The sequence below is a fragment of the Furipterus horrens genome, unplaced genomic scaffold (genome assembly GCF_987537825.1).
Source record: "Furipterus horrens unplaced genomic scaffold, mFurHor1.1.pri manual_scaffold_2, whole genome shotgun sequence".
Taxonomy (NCBI): Eukaryota; Metazoa; Chordata; class Mammalia; order Chiroptera; family Furipteridae; genus Furipterus; species Furipterus horrens.
The window spans coordinates 98704763-98725530 of record NW_028327172.1 but is presented as its reverse complement, the minus strand read 5'-3'; the positions used below and the strand labels follow the sequence as shown (position 1 = coordinate 98725530).

Here is a 20768-nt window from a genome sequence, read left to right as displayed (position 1 = left end):
TTCCCTGTCTTGATTCAGCCCCACTGTTAGGTCTGTAGGCTGCCTTATGACTATAGCTCTGAACCAAGCCTCAGAAAGATTCTCTGTTTGTTCATTGGTCCTGTCCCTTATTTGCTTTTTGGTTAGCTGCGTGACTGTTATTTCAATCACTAATTCTGCCATTCTGACCGCTTTGTTTATCTTTCCTTCTTGGGTGGGGCGCTGTCACACCTCCTATGCTACATTGGGCGGAGCCCCGCGTACTCATCACAACCCGGCGACCCTTCTCACCACCCTGTGGCGCTTTGCATGGGGGCAGGGTTTCAAGATTGATTCTTGCTGTTACTCTGCTGAGAGATCGGGAGCCTCCTCCTCCATTCCCACACCCTCTAGGCCTCACAGTCCGAGACAATGGGAGTCTGCCTTTCCCACCGTTGGAATCGCGAACCAACAAGTCTGGTCTGCAGCCAGGGCAGGCTCCCATATGCTTCTCTCCTCCCCTCAAATATGGGTGTCTGCTTACTGGGTCCTGCTGCTCATTGCTGCAGCTGCCGACTCCAGCACAGCTCGATCTTTCAGCTGCGGTTTTGCCCCTCCTACCTGTCTGGCCAAGCACCAATTGTTTATGACTTCATATGTTGGACTTCCATGTAGCTTGATTTTCTGGAACTTCTGGTTATTTCTCATTTTGTGGTAGTCATAGTCCTTCTTAGTTGTGGAGGGAGATGGAGCGTGTCAGTCTAGGCCCGCATCTTGGCTGGAAGTCCTCTCTTGCTGCTTTTAAGGTTTGCTCTTTATCTTTAGCCTTTGGCATTTTAATTATGATGTGTCTTGGTGTGGTCCTCTTTGGGTCCAACTTGTTTGGGACTCTCTATGCTTCCTAGACTTGCATGTCTATTTTCTTGGCCAAATTTGGGAAGTTTTCCTTCATTATTTTTTCACATAAGTTTTCAATTTCTTGCTCTTCCTCTTCTTCTGGCACCCTATGATTTAGGTGTTGGTATGTTTAAAGTTGTCCCAGAGGTTTCTAAGCCTCTCCTCATTTTTTTCAATTCTTGTTTTTCTCATTCTTTACTGGCTGACTGTTTATTTCTTCCTTACGTTCCAAGTCATTGATCTGAACACAGGCTTCCTTCCCTTCACCATTGGTTTTGTGTGAATTTTCCTTCGTTTCACTTAGTATAGCCTCACTTCTTCCCTTATTCCTTTTCCATGCTGAATAATTTCTGTCAAATCTGTGAGCATCCTTATCTCCAGTGTTTTGAACTGTTTGTCTGTTAGGTTGGCTATCGCCTTGTTGCTTAGTTCTCCCACTGGAAACTTGATCTTCTCCCTCTTTTTGGCCATACTTCTCTGTCTCCTCAACTTGACAGCCTCCTGTGTTTGCCTCTGTGTCTTAGGTAGAGCTGTCGCACCTGTTACGTTGTAAGGGGTGGAATCTTAGGTATTCATCAGTATGGGGTGACTCGTTTCACCACGTTGTGGCACTGTATGTAGTGGAGGGGTCTGAGAGGTAATAACACCACTTGCTCAGCACTTGCCCCCTTTCCAGGCACTTCTCCCACTTCCTCTATGGGCTTGGCGCCCCTCTAGCTGTTGCCCTGGTTGTGTTTACCCAAGTGGGTGTGTTTGCAGACATTCTAAGACTGTGGGGATCTCTAAACATAGGACTCTGTTGAGAGACTGGCAGTTTCTTCCACTGCCCCCACCCCCACCGGTTTTCACAGTCAGAAGCTATGAGGCTTTATTTTATCTGGTGCTGGAAACATGAGCTGTGCGGTCTGGTCTAGGGCTGGGATTGCTCCCCAGGTGTCCTCTCTGACTTTATAATGTACAACTGCACTTTCTGCTATTGGGCCATAGTCATTGCCTTGCTGCCGCTGTCCCTGCCACGGTTGCCGCCACGGTTGCCACCACAGCTGCCACACTGTGTCCTCTCTACCCCGGCTCCACCCCTCCTACCTGTCTGGATGAGTATTACTTCTTTATATTTTTGTTTGTTGGACTTCCATGCAGTTCAATTTTCTGGTAGTTCTGGTTGTTTTCATTTTGAGGTAGTTATTATGGTTGTGGAGGGAAGTTTAGCGTGTCTACCTATGCCTCCATCTTGGTCAGAAGTCCGCTATTTTATAACTTGACTGTGGTTACACAATTGTATAGAATTATCACAATTCATCAAATTCCACACTTAAAGTGGGTGAATGCTATATGTAAGTAATACCTTAATACATTATATTTTAATTTTTCAATTACAGTTGACATTCAATATTATATTAGTTTAAGGTGCACAGCATAGTGGTTAGACATTTATATACCTCATGAAGTGATCATCCTGATAAGTCTAGTACCTTCCTGACGCCATACATAGTTATTATAGTATTATTGACTATATTCCCTGTGCAATACTTTACATCCCCATGATTATTTTGTAACTGTCAATTTTTACTTCTCAGTCCCTTAATAAGTTGTTTTAAAAGTGAAAAAATTAGGCTAAAAACAGATATAATTCAGGAGGTAAAGTTAATAGAACTTGATGGGTAAAAAGTATGTATATACTTTGCTTTACATTGTGGCTGTGTTCCTAGAAAAGATCTATAAAAATAAAATTTTAAATTAGAACTATTCAACCATTAATGATTAAGACCATATTCTATTAGAGAATTTTGAACACATACCAAAGGTGACAGAATAGTATAATGAATCCCAGTATACTCAACATCCAGTTATAACAGTTACCAGTTTATGGCCAGTTTTGTTTCATTCATACCAAATCCTTCTTCCCTACTTTTGACCTATTCTGAAGCAAATCTCAGATGTTATATAATTTCATTCATAAATATTTTAGTGTGCATCTACAATAAGTAATGACTCTTAAAATCATTACTGTGATACCATTACCACACCTAAACATTAATATTTCTTAATGTCATTTAATATCCAACCAGAGTTAAATATCTAGTTGTCTCCTGAAGTAGTAAATTTTCATTTTTATAGTTTGTTTGAATCAAAATCCAAATAAGGACCACACATTGTAAGTGTTATACCTTCTATGTCAATTTTTTAAAAGTTCTCCCTCTCTTTTTTTCCCTTGCAATTCATTTGTTGACTAACCTCAGTGTTTCTTTATTTCTTTATTTAAAATCCTCACCCAAGGATATGTTTATTGATTTTAGAGATAGAGGAAGGGAAAGAGAGAGAAACATAAATGTGAGAGAGAAACATAAATGTGAGAAAGAAACATCGATAGGCTGCCTTCCATACATACCCTGACTGGAGATCGAACCTTCAACCCAGGCAAGTTCCCTGACTGGGAATTGAACCTGCAACCCTTTGGTGCACAGGACAACACTCCAACCAATTGAGCCAACTGGCCAGTGCCCTCTGTGTTTCCTATTGTAAGAAATTCTTCTGTCATACAAATAAAACCTACTTTAATGTTTTTTAAAATTTGGATTGTTTTAGCATTATTTACAGTAGCCAAGATTTGGAAGTAGCCCAAGTGTCTATAAGTAAATGAGTGGATACAAAAGCTGTGGAACATTTACAAAATGGAATACCACTTGGCCGTAAAAAAGAAGAAAATCTTACCCTTTGCAACGGCTTGGATGGATCTGGAGAGCATTATGCTAAGTGAAATAAGCCAGTCAGAGAAAGAGAAGTACCATATGATTTAACTTATATGTGGAATCTAATGAACAAAACAACCTAACAAAATAGAAACAGACTCATAGATACAGAGAACAGACTGACAGTATTAGAAGAGAGAAGGTAGTGGGGGCTGGATGAAAAAGTTTAAGGGATTAAGCAAAACAACAGCAATCAAAAAACAAAAACAAAACTGAATAAACATTTTCATAGACACAGACAACAATATGGTGATTACCAGAGAGAAAGGGGGGATAAATGGTGATGGAAGACTTGACTTGGTGTGGTGAACACACAATACAATATACAGATGATGTATTATAGAATTGTACCCCTGAATCTATGTAATGTTATTAACTAATGTCACCCCAATAAATACAATTGTTTTCAAAAGTTTGATTAATTAAAAAAATTGGATTGTTTTATAATTATTATTTTAATATTTTAGTTTTTTTCTAATAATTTCTATTTTAAAAGATTTTATTTGTTTTTATGTGGGAAGGGAAGAAGAACGAGAGGGAGAGAAACATCAATGTGAGAGAGAAACAGCAATGGTTGCCTCTCTCACATGTCCTGGCCAGGGACTGAACCCCCGACCTAGGCAAGCGCTCTGACCGGGAAACAAACCAGTGACCTTTTGCTTTGTGGATCAACACCCAACCAACTGAGCTACACCTGACAGGGCTCAAAAAATGTCTTGATAAAGACATAATGTGGTGACATAGGATTATCTCATGCTTTAGGCAATTTATCTCAAGGGCATTAATGTTATGGTTCAGAATATATTACTTTATGGAGATCAAGACAGTTGTGCATCACTTACAGTTGTTTGGAGATCATACGTTCTGTCAGTGAAGATATTCAAGTTTTCTTCGCTTTTCAACATTTTATCAATATTTTGGGTAATAACAATTTTTACATCAGTTACTTGACTCCTCAGTGTGGATACAGATAAGTCATCTTGATTTTTATTGTATTTCATCTATACAGAAGTGAAATATAATACAAATTTTATTTTCTATAAATATAATCTATTATAATAAATATATTGTACAAATTAGAATGTAAGTGTCAAAGGCATATCTCAGTATGGTGGTTACCAGAGGGAAGGGTGTTGGGGTAGTTGAAAAGGGTAAAGGGGGTTAAATATATGGTGATGGAAGATCTGACTTTGGGTGTTGGACACACAATGCAATATACAGATGATGTATCATAGAATTGTACACTGAAAACCTATATAATCTTATTAATCAATGTCATCTCAATAAATTTAACTAAAATTAAATATAAAAATCAGGTTAAAAAAAAGATATATTTATCTTACTTGCATTTCAGCATAAGGAATCAACTAAGCCTCAAACTGTTTCAACTTAATCTTGAGAGATAAAAAGGACGGGGATGGGAGAGGAATATATCAATATATTCAATCAGTAGTGGAATTGTTTTTTTAAACTTAAATTATTTATTTATTTAGACCCCCCCCCCCAAGAGCAATGTTAGCTTCAAGTAAAATTGAGGGGAAAGTACAGAGTTCCCACATGCCTATTATCCCTGGTACATGCACAGCCTCCCTATCAACATTCTATGCTAGAGGGACACATATGTTACAATGGATGACCTTACATTGATGCATCATTATCACCCAAAGTCCATAGTTTACATTAGGGTTCATTGTTGGTACTGTACATTCAATAGGTTTGGAAAAAGGTATAATTACATATACTCACCGTTACAGTATCATGCAGAACAGTTGCACTGTCATTAAAATCCTCTGTGCTCTACTTACTCATGCCTTCCTTCTCCCTAAGCCCTGGCTACAATTGGTCTTTTTACTGTTTCTGTAATTTTACCTTTTCTAGAATGTCATCAGGTTAGAATTACATAGAATGCAGCCTTTTCAGATTGTCTTCTTTCACTTACTAATATGCATTTAAGGTTTCTCCATGTCTTTTCATGGCTTGATGGCTCAGTTCCTTTTAGCGCTGAATAGTAGTCCATTGTTTGAATTACCACAGTTTATCCATTCACCTGTGAAAATGTATCTTGGTTGCTTCCATGTTTTGGCAATTATGAATAAAGCTGCTGTAACATCCATATGCAGGTTTTCGTGTGGACAAAGGTTTTCAACTCCTTTGGGTAAATGCCAAGGAGTGTGATTACTGGATGATATGGTGAGAGTATGTTTAGTTTTGTGAAGAACTGCTAAATTGTTTTCCAAAGTGGCTGTATCATTTTGCATTCCCATCAGCAGTGAATAAGTGTCAGTATTGCTCCACATCCCTGTCAGATTTTGGTGTATTTTGAATTTTGGCCATTCTAATAGGTGTGTAGTGGTATCTCATTGTTTTAATTTGTAATTCCCTCATGGCATATGATGTTGAGCATCTTTTCATATGTTTATTTATGAATTGTATATCTTCTTTGGTGAGGTATCTATTCAGGTCTTTGACCGATTTTTTAATCGGGTTGTTTATTTTCATGTTGTTGAGTTTTAAAAGTTCTTTCCATATTGTGGATGACAGTCCTTTACCAGATTTGTTTTTGCAAATATTTTCTCCCAGTATGTGGCTTGTCTTCTCATTTTCTTGACAGTTTTTTGATCCAATCTGACCATCTCTGTGTTTTAACTGGTAAATTTAGACCATTAACTTTTTTTTAAAAGATTTATTTATTTATTTATTTATTTATAGAGATAGGAAGGGAGGGAGAATAGAGGGAGAGAAACATCCATGTGTAGTTGCCTCTCATGTCCCCCAACTGGGGGACCTGGCTCACAATCCAGGCATATGCCCTGACTGCGAATCGAACTGGCAACCCTTTGGTTTGCAGGCCAGCTTCGATCCACTGGGCTAGACCATTAACTTTTAAAGTGATTATTGATATAGTTGGACTAATATCTACCATATTTGTTACTGCTTTCAGTTTATTGTTTTAGTTCTTTGTTCCTATTTTTGTCTTCTACTCTATCTGTATTAACAAAAATAATCTTTAAGCTATGATGTGATATTAAAAAAGGAATCTACAGCTGCAGAACAGTATTAACTAATAACTCATTGAACATTTAGTATGTGTCAGGCATGTCTTAAACACTTCATATATAATAGCTCATTTAATTCCCAAACTACCTTATAAAGCAGTACTTTATTTTCTAAATATGAAAACTGAGACTGAGAGTGGTTAATAAGTTGCTCAGTGTTATACCACTAGAGGTAAAGTAAAGATTCAGACTTAAGAAGCTCCAGAGATTGTCATAACTGTATCTATCTATCTATCTATCTATCTATCATCTTTAAATAATTCTAGAAGGTTCTATACCAAGAGTGCTCACACCACAGGGGATTTTGATTGAACTTGTAGGAGATATTCATATTTCACTTTCTGTACTTTTGTATTATCTCACTTTATTAATGAGCATTACCTTTAAAATAAAAAATGATATTAAAAATCCCTGCTCTTTGGCAAGTGATCAAATTCACTTTAAACAGGACTCTGATCTTGGTCACTGGACCATGCAACTTAACAATTGATGTTCTGTGAGGAATTCATGAAGTGGATGTAGAAAAAAAGGGGTTGCTAGAGGAATTGTGGTTTCCTCCCAGAAGATATGTTCAAGCCCTAATTCTGGATACTTGTGAATGTGACCTCATTTGGAAATAAGGCCTTTGCACATGTAATCAAATTAAGATAAATGGTCAATCTTTGACTTTTCTTTTAGTTCCCTGTAGCTCCTTTTTTAAATGCTTAATCTTTTATGATCTAAGAGAATCATCCAAGTTTTGTTAAGATAATGTATTCATAGTCCATTCAATAGCATTTGGTACATTTACATATATATATTCTTTTAATCTCTCAAAACTACTTTTTTTGTACTATGTATTCTGTTAATTATTAAGAAATTAAACAACTTTTACAAAAATTTCTACAGGTTTAAAGCTTACCAGGTTAGATGTTTAGATGTTAAACAAACTTCTTTGATGTCAAATGTGTGAATTGCTTAAAATGTGCGTATTTTCATATAGTAACTAGTTTTCAGGGAGCTATGTTAATATATTTTGGCTGTCTTGAATATGCATAATTTCTTCTTCATAAGAAAATGTATGAATTTAATATAAAAAAGCATCTATCATTAGTTATCTTGTCAGACATTGTGGTAGACACGCCCTATGGTGATCCCCGAGGAGTTACATCCTTATAAAATCCCCTCCCCTTAAGTGTGATTTGCTTCTAACTAATAGAAGCAAAGGTGATGGAATGTGACTCCCTTGATTATGTTACACTATAAAATATTTAGCAGGTTGGAGTGAGAGAGATTCCTTTGTGTGCCTTGAAAAGGCAAGCAGCCGTGTTGAGGTCACCCACCTTGGGTGGCAAGGAACTGCTATCAGTCTCTAGGACCTGAGGTTATCTGCCAGCCAACAGCCAGCAAAAAGTTGCATTCCTAACACAGCTATAAGAGAATATGTATATAAATTTTAAGAGTAATTTTGTGCAAAATTTGATCCTAATCCAGCAACACCTAACGAGAGGTGGTTAGATGTGCTCCCAGGAAATGAATTCTTCAACAACCTGAATGAGCCTGGAAGCACACCACCACCAGTGTGATGGACTCATCTGCTTTCAGACACTGCTCCCCAAGGCCTCTGAAAAGGCAGCCTCACTGAACACAAAAGGTGCCAGCTGCATCACATTTGGCAAGCTAGCACCCAGGCCCTCGATTATATATTTTTCAGCATTTAATTTTCAGTTTAAATTCAGAACTATACATTTTACTTTGACTTTATATTTGTAACTTCTTGCTGAAAAATCTTGATTCCTAACAACATTAATTGGATTACTCAAAGGGATATATTTATCTCTATCTCTAACTATAAACATAAACCAATTTCAGAATAACAACACCAAATGTTATTGCTAACAATGTCGTCGGCAGCCGTCCGTCTCGAGAGACGATGGTGTAGCTTCTTCAGAGTCTATATGCACCGCCAAGAATGGCTGTGCAGTCCGACTCGGGAGTGACATGGTATCTGTCTCCTCCCGTGTTGAATCGACATCTTGCGATGACGCTGAAGCTACAGAGCCTGGGCAGGGTAATATGGAGGGTCTGCTGTTGCCCATGCAGCAGACCCCCCCTCTCTTCGCAGCTGAAGGGTCCAAGGGAAAGACGGAGTCGATACAGCTTGGGTTCAGGTGCGCCTCAGGAGTTGCCGGTGTTGACTACAACGTCAAACCGCCTTAGGGACTCCGGCTCCGGATTTTCTGTCGGGGTTTACTCCCTTAGCCTTTCCCCTGAAGAGGTATGCTGCAAGGCAGCGGAGGTTTTTTGGAGTCACTTGAAAATAAATGTAACATTTTTAGTACTTTTCATGAGGATATAATCTCACTAGAAACAACAATAAAATTATTGTGTTTTAAAGTCACTTGAAATAAATGTTCACCATATTTTAGGCCATCATCAACTCAATACACAACTGGGTTCCTTTTTAATTTTTATTTTTGCATTGAGTTTTAGTTATTACTTTTTAAAACTAAACTTTTATAATGGTAAAATATATATAACAAAATTTGCGATTTTAATAATTTTTTTTACTATATAGTTCAATGGTATTAACTATATCTACATTGTTATGTAACTATCATTACCAACCATCTACAGAAATTTTCCATTTTTCCAAACTGAAACTCAGTACCCATTAAATAATAACTCCTCTTCCTCCCCTTTTCCCAGGCTCTGGCAACCACCATTCTACTTGCTGTCTGTTATAAATTTGACCACTCTAGGTACCTCATATAAGTGGAATTACATAATATTTGTCCTCTTGTGACTGTGCTACTTCACTTAAACTACTTTTAAAATATTTAATTTAATAGTACTTTAAAATTATGTCGTCGGTCGTCGGCAGCCGTCCGTCTCGAGAGACGATGGTGTAGCTTCTTAAGAGTCTATCTGCACCGCTGAGAATGGCTGTGCAGTCCGACTCGGGAGTGACACGGTATCTGTCTCCTCCCGTGTTGAATCGACATCTTGCGATGACGCTGGAGTGTCCTCTCCAGTGAAGCTGAAGCTACAGAGCCTGGGCAGGGTGATATGGAGGGTCTGCTGTTGCCCATGCCCGTCCGTCTTGAGAGACGATGGTGTAGCTTCTTAAAAGTCTATCTGCACCGCCGAGAATGGCTGTGCAGTCCGACTCGGGAGTGACACGGTATCTGTCTCCTCCCGTGTTGAATTGACATCTTGCGATGACGCTGGAGTGTCCTCTCCAGTGAAGCTGAAGCTACAGAGTCTGGGCAGGGTGATATGCAGGGTCTGCTGTTGCCCATGCAGCAGACCCCCCCTCTCTTCGCAGCTGAAGGGTCCAAGGGAAAGACGGAGTCAATACAGCTTGGCTTCAGGTGCGCCGCAGGAGTTGCCGGTGTTGACTACAACGTCAAACCGCCTTAGGGACTCTGGCTCCGGATTTTCTGTCGGGGTTTACTCCCTTAGCCTTTCCCCTGAAGAGGTAGGCCGCAAGGCAGCGGAGGTTTTTTGGAGTCAGAGTTTTCCTTCTCTGATGTGCCCTGACTGGAAGATCGAACCAGCGACACTTAGCTCGCAGGCCGACGCTCAATCCACTGAGCCAAACCAGCCAGGGCATACTTTAAAATTATGTAATATATGTATATATATGGTTCCAAAGTCAAATTTGTAAAGCAACTTTCATTCAGCGAGGTCTAGTTTCTATTCCTATTCCCCATCCTTATCATAGGCAACCACTGGAATGTTTTTGGTTTATCCTTCCTCTGCAACCCTTCAGGTCACCTTGTTTTTCTTAACTATAAGCAAACAAATACATATATTTGTATTTATTCCCTCTTCTTTAAATGGTTGCATGTGTAAATAAGTAATAGTATACCATACATACTTTCTCTATCTTTATTCACTTATCAGTATATCATGGATATCATTACTTATATGGAGATAGAAGTTCCCAGTTCTCACTCATCCTACAGCACTTAACTCAAAATTTCTAACTGATTTGACAGCTGCAATACTAATGATGTTTAGGAATACAGTTGGAAGTTACTTACCATACACTTCCCTAATACTTGTTGAAAATCTGCAGCAACTGCATTTGAAAGAGAAAAATGTTCTTGGGACATCCAAGGATTTCTCAGAAAAATATCACTAACCTGGGGAAGCAAATGGAAATATGTAAGCTATATAGATAATTTCAACTGGGTAATTACAGAGTTAATGTTTATTTGAAGCCAAGTCTGGCAGAAACCTGAAATTAAAGAGACCAGGACATTTAAAGATTTTTGGTGACAGGGTGTCCTTTCTATTTAAAGATGCTGTATTTATGAAAATTGCTTGTCCAGTCTTCTCCACTGCTGTAGTACAGATTACAGTCTCAAACTGTGAGGTTGCACATGTTTCCTTAGTTCTCTGGTATATCTGAGGACTTGAGGGGAAGAGCAGATGTTTACCTCTGGCAAAAAAGGAAACGTGGGAGTCTATGATGTTTTTTAAGTAAGCAGTTATTTTCCCTTCCTGCTCCTACCCTCAAAATCAATTCAATGACAACAAAAACAATCCCAAATACATGTCATGACAATATCTTTCAAATCCTATAGAGTTGGTATAAGACACTAGAAAGTTTCAGGAAGAAATTCTTATAATTGTTTGTACTAAATGTTGTATTTCCCAGAGGTACTGGTAAAAATTATATGATTAGCAATTTTGTGCCATCTGATTTTGGAACAGTGGTAAAATTGGGATGTTTTGTCATAATGGAGGAGAGAAAAAAATTAAGAATATAGTCAATTAAATGGCTAACAGTGTTTAGCATCAAGACTCTAACAGTTGTCTAGGCATAACTGTCACTCATGGTAGAGTGACAATATTAGGCCTAATTATCTTTGATTCTGAATACGGTTACAGTTTGAGCTGTGTTAAAGCAAGTTGGTACACAACACAAATAAAATATATGTATGATTCATAAATGTGACTGAAGAATAATATTTAGTAATTATTTCATAGATCACTGATTTTTCCATTAGTATTTTTATTAAAAGATATATCCTGAATTATATACTTATAAATAAAATTGACGATTAATATTATTTACTTTTAAAAATAAGGAACGAACATACTATCCGGACCGTAGTTACCAGAATAATTGTTTAGTCCTTGTCTGTCACTGAGACTGCTTTACACAAAGTCTTATTCTGGTTGGAGATCAAACTCTGGGTGATAGTAAGCAACAGGTGATAGCTATTGAGAAGGTTAATTACCCTTTAAGAAATTTATAAAATCTCATGTATCTACATAAGTACATGTGAGGTCTGTCCAGAATGTATCCAACCAGGTAATGTGAAAAATAGAGACATTTGTTGAAGAAGATACAAGATACATTTTACCTAGGACAATGACATCTCAGTCCCCTCCAAAATTGGCACTTTGGGACCTCACACAGTTCTCCCAATTGCCATTAGCTGTCCTGTCCTATTTTCCTGAATCTCATCGATGGTCTGAAACCTCTTCCCTTTCAAAGGTGATTTTAGTTTGGGGAAAAGCCAGAAGCCACAGGGTACCAAATCTGGGCTATAGGAGGACTGAGTCACCTGGGTGTTTGATGTTTTGCCAAAAAACTCTGCATGAGGTGATGCATGAGTAGGCGTGTTGTTGTGATGAAGCTGTCAATCACCAGTTGCCCATAGCTGCAGCCTTCTCAACCATCTGAATAGTTTGCATGGAGGAATGTTCAAGCTTAACGCAAAATTTAATGCAGATTTGTTGCTCTACTTGCTCAGTCATTTTGAATGCAACAGCTACACAGTATACATACTCACTCAATAGTGTCTACCGCCCCCACTGACTAGTACAGTGAAGTCGCCATTGTTCACACGTTTGCATTCCAGTCCACTCTCCTTGGCTGCCAGGTTACATCAATGTCGTGCAAACCATTCTTGTTATATTAACTATGGCTGGACGTTTTCTGGACAGACTTCATATACATGTCTTCTATTTACTATATATTTGCTGTTAATTTTCAGGAAAAACTTTCCCTAAAGACAGTATATCTTGATTAAAAAATACTTTCATTTAATTCATAATTAATTTGTTTTCTTCCAGAAGCATGTTACATGTAATTGTTTGTAAATTAAATACATATGCTATTGAGAAAGTATTTTAAATATTAGTAAAGGCTTCATTTCTTTATTACTTTAAAGGACAAAATAAATATAAAGAAAGATTCTAGTAGGTCTGAATGGGTTGTCTTTACAGATCTTGCTTCACAGTGAGGGGTAGTGTGGAAGCAGAAGACAAATGAGGGATAAAAGTAAGACATCTCTGAAGGTCATTAATGGCTATGCCTTACAGACAGATGAATGACCTGCTTTTGTTGAGTGACTTTATCACTAATAAACTATAAAATAGAGACCTCATATTTTCAGAAACTGAAAAGGTCCTTAAAGTAGTATAAAGAATTACTTACACAGTGGATTGAGTTCTGGCCCATGAACCAAATTGTCACCAGTTCGAGTCCCAGTCAGGGCAAATGCCTGGGTTGTGGGACAGGTCCACAGTTGAGGGTGCGTGAGAGGCAATCACACATTGATGTTTCTCTCCCTTTCTCCCTCCCTTCCCTTCTCTCTAAAAATAAATAAAATCTTATATAAAAAAAAGAAATTACTTACAGTTTTAAGAAATGCAGATGGTGTTACAATATCCAATGCATTGTCTGAGGCACATAGGTAAATGATCCCATCAATAAAGAGACTATGATAGACAAAGCTTTGAAAAGAATACATTCATTTACATGTTAGTATTAAAGAAATTAAGCACCAATGCAGCAAATTTAATATCATCTTCAAGCTCTCACTAATAGTATAAAAGCTTTATAGATAACTTTTATAATCAGAATAATTATAATATTTTTCATATATTTGAAAATTTAAATTATGTTAAATAGAAACCATACAATTTGAATATGTATTTAAAATAAATTATATAGGCCCTGGCTGCTGTGGCTCAGTGGACTGAGCGTTGGCCTGTGAGCTAAGTGTCGCTGGTTCAATTCCCAGTCAGGGCACATGAGTAGGTTGCACGTCAGGTCCCCAGTTGGGGGCACGAGTGAGAAGTAACCACACAGTGATGTTTCTCTCCCTCTCTTTCTCCTTTCCTCTCTCTCTAAAAATAAAATAAACAAACAAATAAATTATTTTTAAAGAAATAAATTATATAAATAATAAATTTTAATAGAGAAAACTAATAATCTCATATAGAAAACCCTAATAATCAAATCAAATATAATCATATTCCAAGCCTGAATCAAGATTCTGATCAATTAGAAAATGCTATGCTCACTGATTTTTACTATCCTTATATTTTTAAGTAGACATCCAATTTTGGCACTTCTGGCTTTCTGTCATGACAGCTTAGAATTTAAAAGTTGTAAACTGCCAATAAATACCAAATATTCTGGAGAACAGGACAAGTTGAGGGGAAGAAACTAAACTCCCCTATAGTATGCTCAAGTATAACTTATCCTGACCACTCCTGCTTCTAGATGTTTTGTACCTTCTCAGAGTCACATATTAAGAGGCTAAAAGACTCTTGGAAGGTGCCTACATTTTTATTGCTCAACAATCCAGAAAATTTAGGGACATGACAACAAAAATAGTTGCTTGGTGCCTAGGCTTTAATTTAGTTGTTTTGAACACTCTTTTTCCAAATAGTTAACAGGCAACAGATCTGGTCAAATGCTAAATTGGATATATATGAGAATGAGTATCTCAGAAACACACAGAAAAGATAACACAAGAGGCAGAAAATTATGTCCTTTCAATATAAATATTTTATATAAGATATCATAAATACAATATGCTACAAATATTTTTTAAGTATATTTTATTTATTATATTGGTACAATAGTTCCAATTTTTTCCCCTTTGCTACCCTCCGAGCAGCACTCTCCTCCTCCAACAATCCCCGCCAAGTCTATGCCCATGGGTCGTACATACAAGCTCTCCTGCCTCACCCTTTCATATATTCTTCTTTTCCTTTTTTAAAAATTAATTAATTAATTATTTTAACAATAAAAAATAACAATCCCTCCCTCTCAGACTTAAGACCCTTTACAATCTTATAAAGGACAATGGGTGAAGGTCTTGAGGTCCTCTAGCTGCTTCAAGCTGGACATGGTCATCGTCCTACCTACCCTTGGGTCCAGAAATCTCTAATAAGAGTGGGGGTGTGGAGGGGAGGGTGGCCTTGCCACATGCGGAAGGATCGTGCAGACTCCAGGTTGGTTGGCTGTTCCTGGACAACGGCATTCTTGATTTAACAGGCTGGCATCCTTGTTGTATTCTGGAGGCAACAGATTTGGCAACAGGGTTAAAGGACATCATTCAATCCATAACCACTAGATGACAAAAGACAGGTTTTAATTTTTCAATGTCTCACATTAGGGAAAAGAAGGGCTTCTTTGGAGGAAGGTGTGCCAGGTACATCTCACCTGTCCAAAACCCTTTTGCCCATTATACTTAGTTTGGACTGAGGGAAATATTTTAGGTTTCCCCCTCTCAGGCCTCTGGGCTCTTTCTGTCCAAGCCTTTAGGACAGAAAAGAGAAACCTGTTTTAAAGTGAAGCCCACAGACCACCCCATTCTTCACCAACCCAGCCACTTAGTTCAGCCGAACCATTGAGTCTCAGGAGGCAGGAATGCAGACAGGATTAAGTGAGGCCTATACGTACAGACAATCACTCAGGTAATGAGATTGTAGGCTTATGCCCTTTGAAAACAGAAAACACGTGTTAATTTATGTAACATAACCCACAAACAAATCTCTAAATCTGTAGGACTGTCTTATCAGAAAGACATCCAGTTGCAAGGCACTTGACATTCTTCTTGCCTGTAAATTAAATGTCTTTGATGATACCACAGACATAGTTTAACTTTCGAATGAGAAGAAACTTTAAAGACGGTTAGTTGCACTACTTTATAGTCTACCACTGAGCATTGCGATTTTCCTTGAATCGCGATTTTTCTCCCTAAGATTACCTTCCTTGTCATTAAAGGGACTGCATTAAGTCCATTTTTAATTTATCCTGTTCATTTGCATAAATACAACAAGAGCAGAAAGTGATCACTTATGATCTTTAGTTCTGCTTTGCTGGAACTTACGCAAGGAACATTTAGGGTGACCTTCAGTCTGCCCTTCAGGGCACAGAAGCAGAACCACATACCTGGCACCCGTCTTTTCCAAGTCCTTCTGGTTTTCCATTGTGCCTTAAGGTCCCTTCTAGCCATCTTTCAGGAAAACAACCTTCATTCCTTCCCTGGAAAGATTGCTGTGGACCGCACAACCAACCACGGTACCAGGCCTTTTATCTCGTGGGCTTTTTTTTTTTAAAGTATATTTTATTGATTATATTGTTACAATAGTTCCAATTTTTTCCCCTTTGCTCCCCTCCACCCAGCACCCCCCTTCCCCAACAATCCTCTCCCCAAGTCCATGCCCATGGCTCACCCTTTCATATATTCTTCTTCTTTTTAAATAATTAATTAGTTAAATATTTTAACAATAAAAAATAACAATCCCTCCCTCTCAGACTTAAGACCCTTTACAATCTTATAAAGGACAATGGACAAAGGTCTCGAGCTCCTCTAGCTGCTTCAAGCTGGACATGGTCGTCATCCTACCTACCCTTGGGTCAAGAAATCCCTAATAAGAGTGGGGGTGTGGAGGGGGGGTGGCCTTCCCACAAGGGGAAGGATCGTGCAGACTCCAGGTTGGTTGGCTGTCTCTGGACAACGGCATGCTTAGTTTAACAGGCTGGCATCCTTGTTGTATTCTGGGGGCAACAGGGTTAAAGGACATCATTCAATCCGTAACCACTAGATGACAAAAGACAGGTAATAATTTTTCAATATCCCACATTAGGGAAAAGAAGGGCTTCTTTGGAGGAAGGTATGCCAGGTACATCTCACCTGTCCAAAACCCTTTTGCCCATTATACTTAGTTTGGACTGAGGGAAATATTTTAGGTTTCCCCCTCTCAGGCCTCTGGGCTCTTTCTGTCCAAGCCATTAGGATAGAAAAGAGAAACCAGTTTTAAAGTGAAGCCCACAGACCACCCCATTCTTCACCAACCCAGCCACTTAGTTCAGCCAAACCATTGAGTCTCAGAAGGCAGCAATGCAGACAGGATTAAGTGAGGCCTATATGTACAGACAATCACTCAGGTAATGAGATCGTAGGCTTATGCCCTTTGAAAACAGAAAACACATGTTAATTTATGTAACATAACCCACATACAAGTCTCTAAATCTGTAGGACTGTCTTATCGGAAAGACATCCAGTTACAAGGCACTTGACATTCTTCTCGCCTGTAAATTAAACATCTTTGATAATGCCACAGACATAGTTTAACTTTCAAATGAAAACAAATTTTAAATGAAAAGAAACTTTAAAGACGGTTAGCTGCACTACTTTATAGTCTACCACTGGGCATTGTGATCTTCCTTGAATCTTGATTTTTCTCCCTAAGATTACCCTCCTTGTCATTAAAGGGACTGCATTAAGTTCATTTTTAATTTATCCTGTTCATTTGCATAAACACAACAAGAGCAGCAAATGATCACTTATGATCTTTAGTTCTGCTTTGCTGGAACTTACGCAAGGAATATTTAGGGTGACCTTCAGTCTGCCCTTCAGGGCACAGAAGTTGAGCGACATACCTGGCATTCAGCCTTGCCTGTAAACACCTGTCTTTTCCAGGTCCTCCTGGCTTTCCATTGTGCCTTAAGGTCCCTTCTAACCATCTTTCAGGAAAACAACCTTCGTTCCTTCCCTGGAAAGATTGCTATGGACCGCTCATCCATCCAAGGTACCAGGCCTTTTATCTCGTGGGCTTTTATTACCTTCGAAAGTCATTCCTAGTTCCTCAGGGCTTTTTGGTAACAACCAGAACCCAAGCATGTCTCCTTTAGGCATGACATTCCAGTCAAAGTCTTAGTTAAAAAACAAAACAAACAAAACAAAACAAAACAAAAAACATCTATTAACAACTGGTCTTATTAGTTTTATGCAAAGAAACTTATGTCATTACTTACTTCTTTAGAATGCCTAACTCTGGAGGGATCAGATAGGGAGAAAAATATACAGTGTGAAGGAAAATCCTTGTTCTTCTAATATTCACTGAACTTGCATTTCTATTCTTTATATTTTCATTTTTTCCCCCACTAAAAATTTATTTTTGTTTGTTTTTCCATTACAGTTGTCCCACTTTTTTCCCCCTCTTCCTTCCCTGCACCCTGCCCCCTCTCCTCCCACATTCAATCTCCACCCAGTTGTCCATGTCCATGGGTCATTTATACATGTTCTTTGACTAGACCCTTTCCCTTCTTACCCCCTTCTCTCCCTCCCATCTCCTCCTTTGTTAGTTACTTTATTCCTTGTTTACATACCTCTGTTCAATTTTGCTCATTTGTTTGTGTTGTTCATTAGTTTCCTGTAATAGGTGATAGCATAAGGTATTTTTCTTTCGTTGCGTGGCTTATTTTGCCAAGCATAATTCTCTTTAGTTCCAACCATGTTGTTGCAAATGGTAGAAATTCCTTCTTTCTTTCAGTTCTTATTCATTGTCATTTTCCCCCTTTGTACTCGTGTTCCTCTCTGTCTTTCTGTTTCTTCATCTTCTTAAAGTAGACCCTTTAGCATCTCTTGCAATGCTGGTTTGGTGGAGATGTATTCTTTTAGCCTTCTTTTGTCTTGGAAACTCCTTATTTCACCTTCCATTTTGAATGAGAGTCTTGCTGGGTAGAGTATTCTTGGTTGTAGGCCTTTGTTTTTCATTGCTTGGAATATTTTTTGCCATTCCCTTGTGGCTTGTAGTGTTTCTGCTGAGAAATCTGATGATAGCCTTATTGGAGTTCCCTTGTATGTTATTAGTTGTTTCTCTCTTGCTGCTTTTAGGATTCTCTCTTTGTTTTTCAATGTTGCCATTTTAATTATGATGTGTCTTGAAGTGGGCCTGTTGGGGTTCATCTTCATTGGGACCCTCGGTGCTTCCTGGACTTGCGTGACTCTTTCTCTCCTCATGTTAGGGAAGTTTTCTGTCATTAGTTTTTCAAAGAGGTTTTTTATCCCTTGATCTTCTTCTTCTCCTTCTGGAATTCCTATGATACGGCTATTATTACGTTTCATGTAATCCTGCAGCTGTCTTAGAACATCTTCAGTCTTGTTCAGTCTTTTCTCATTTTGTTGCACTGTCTGGGAGTTTTTGTCTAAGTTGTCTTCCAGCTCACTGATCTGATCTTCTGCTTCCTCTAGCCTGCTTTTAATTCCTTCTACTGTTTTCTTCAATTCAGAGATCATATTCTTCATTTCCTCCTGGCTCTTATTGATAGCTTCTATGTCCTTTTTCATGCTGGTGTAATTCTCAGTAAGTTCCTTGTAGTTTTTCTGGAGTTCCCTGTAGTTTTTCTGGAGTACTTTGTAGTTTCCACTAAGCTCATTGAGCTTGTCCATAATCCGTGTTTTGAATTCCATATCTGATAGTTTGCTCCCCTCTATTTCATTTAGCACTCTTTCTGGGGATTCTACCTTTCCTTTTGATGGGGGGTTGTTTCTCTGTCTCCCCATTTTTGTGACTCCTATTGTTTATTGGTGCTTCTTAGAATGATCTGCACTTCCTGGATCTGCCCTTGGTGGCGTCAGATCCTGTACCAGTCTGGGCCTAGGCAGCCTGTTGGAGACTTCCAGGGATCTACTGCCTTTGTCTGTCTTCTGTAGTTGTTAATCTATTCAATCTGTGATTTTCCATCAGGCTTAAGGACCGTGGGTGTGGCAGCTTAATTCCTGTAGGCAGGGCTCTTGCTTTCCCTCAGGCTGATGCCACTTGGAGGGGAATGGTCTGCCTGCAGTGTGGGGATGAGTCAGCACTGGGGCCCGGCCGGCAGCTTCCCCAGCTCTCCCCTCAAAGTCACCACACCAAACTCTCCCCAAGCATCTCCAGTCCTTTCTGCCTTCCCTATGCTTGAGCCCAGGGTAAGTAGGGGAAAAATATTTTCATATGCGATCTGCTTAAGAGCTCTTTTTCTCCAGCTGTTTCTCTCCAGCTAGCAAGAAACCCTGTGACTTTTCGCTTTTCTCAGCTGGATACTATTTTACTTTCCACTCTGTTGCTGTAGGCTGGGAAGCTCAGCTGGGGTTTTAGACCCTGCCCTTCTCAAGGGGAATCCCCGGCTGCTGAGCTGTTTCTCAGTCCCTTCAGCTGCCACCCGTGTGAGCCCAGCCAGCCCTTCCGCGTCTCCGCACTGCCTACCGGTCACGTTGTGATGTAGCGGCCTTTTCTGTCTCTCCGTGGTTATAAGACTTCTCTCAAGCTAGAGTTCGGTTGGTTATTCCAGATGGTTTCTCCAAAATTAAGTTGTAAATCCAGACTAGTTCTGGGAGGAAGTTAGTATAGCTTCCACTTACTCCTCTGCCATCTTGTTTCTCCCTGCTACAAATATTTTTAATGATGATATTGATTGATACATAAAATTCCCACTTGGAAAATATTTTTATTTCTAAGTTGGGAGAAGTCTTTGCTGAAAAAGTCACTAACTCTACCATCTCTGAACGTTATATATGTCATCTGAAGCAAATTGATAATGGATATGAAAGGAGGTATTTTAAATTTTGCTTATTATGTTATTAGTGAGTAACATTCAGAAACCATCTTTAAATGTTAAAAATCTTGAATATTTGATATCCAGGATATACTGTTAACTGCCAAAAACAAGGTAGAGAAAGTGTGTACGATGTACAATGATTTATCTATCATTCTCATATATTACAAAGAAAAGTTCAAATATATGTATGCATCTCTCATAGAAAAAAGAAAATGATAAACTAAAAACTTATTCAAAATGATAACCCATATAAGGGAGAGAGAGCATGCAGTGTGGACAGGAAATAAAGAAAAATTAGACCTCTTGAAAGAATGTGTTTTGTAGATTTGACTTCAGAACCATATAATTTTGCATAATTATAAATGTTATTAAACCAAATTTTGAATATAATCTTTAAAAATAAACAAACAAAAAAAGAAGCTAACTTTATATCGAGTAACCCAAGCAAGAGATGATGGTGGTGTGGTTTCTATGGGGCGG

General features: G+C 38.6%; 1 protein-coding gene across 1 annotated transcript in view; it reads right to left on the bottom strand.

Moving 5' to 3' along the window:
* Positions 1-688: 688 nt before the first annotated feature.
* The window catches only part of LOC150019156 (vesicle-associated membrane protein 7-like), a 29851-nt gene continuing 9771 nt past the window's right edge, over positions 689-20768 (bottom strand). Inside the window, exons 3-6 of the mRNA XM_090267354.1 lie at positions 13303-13399; positions 10690-10791; positions 4448-4606; positions 689-784 (exon numbers count right to left, since the gene is read on the bottom strand). Of these exons, the coding sequence (XP_090123480.1) occupies positions 689-784; positions 4448-4606; positions 10690-10791; positions 13303-13399 (454 nt within the window). The remainder of the gene's footprint in view (positions 785-4447; positions 4607-10689; positions 10792-13302; positions 13400-20768) is intronic.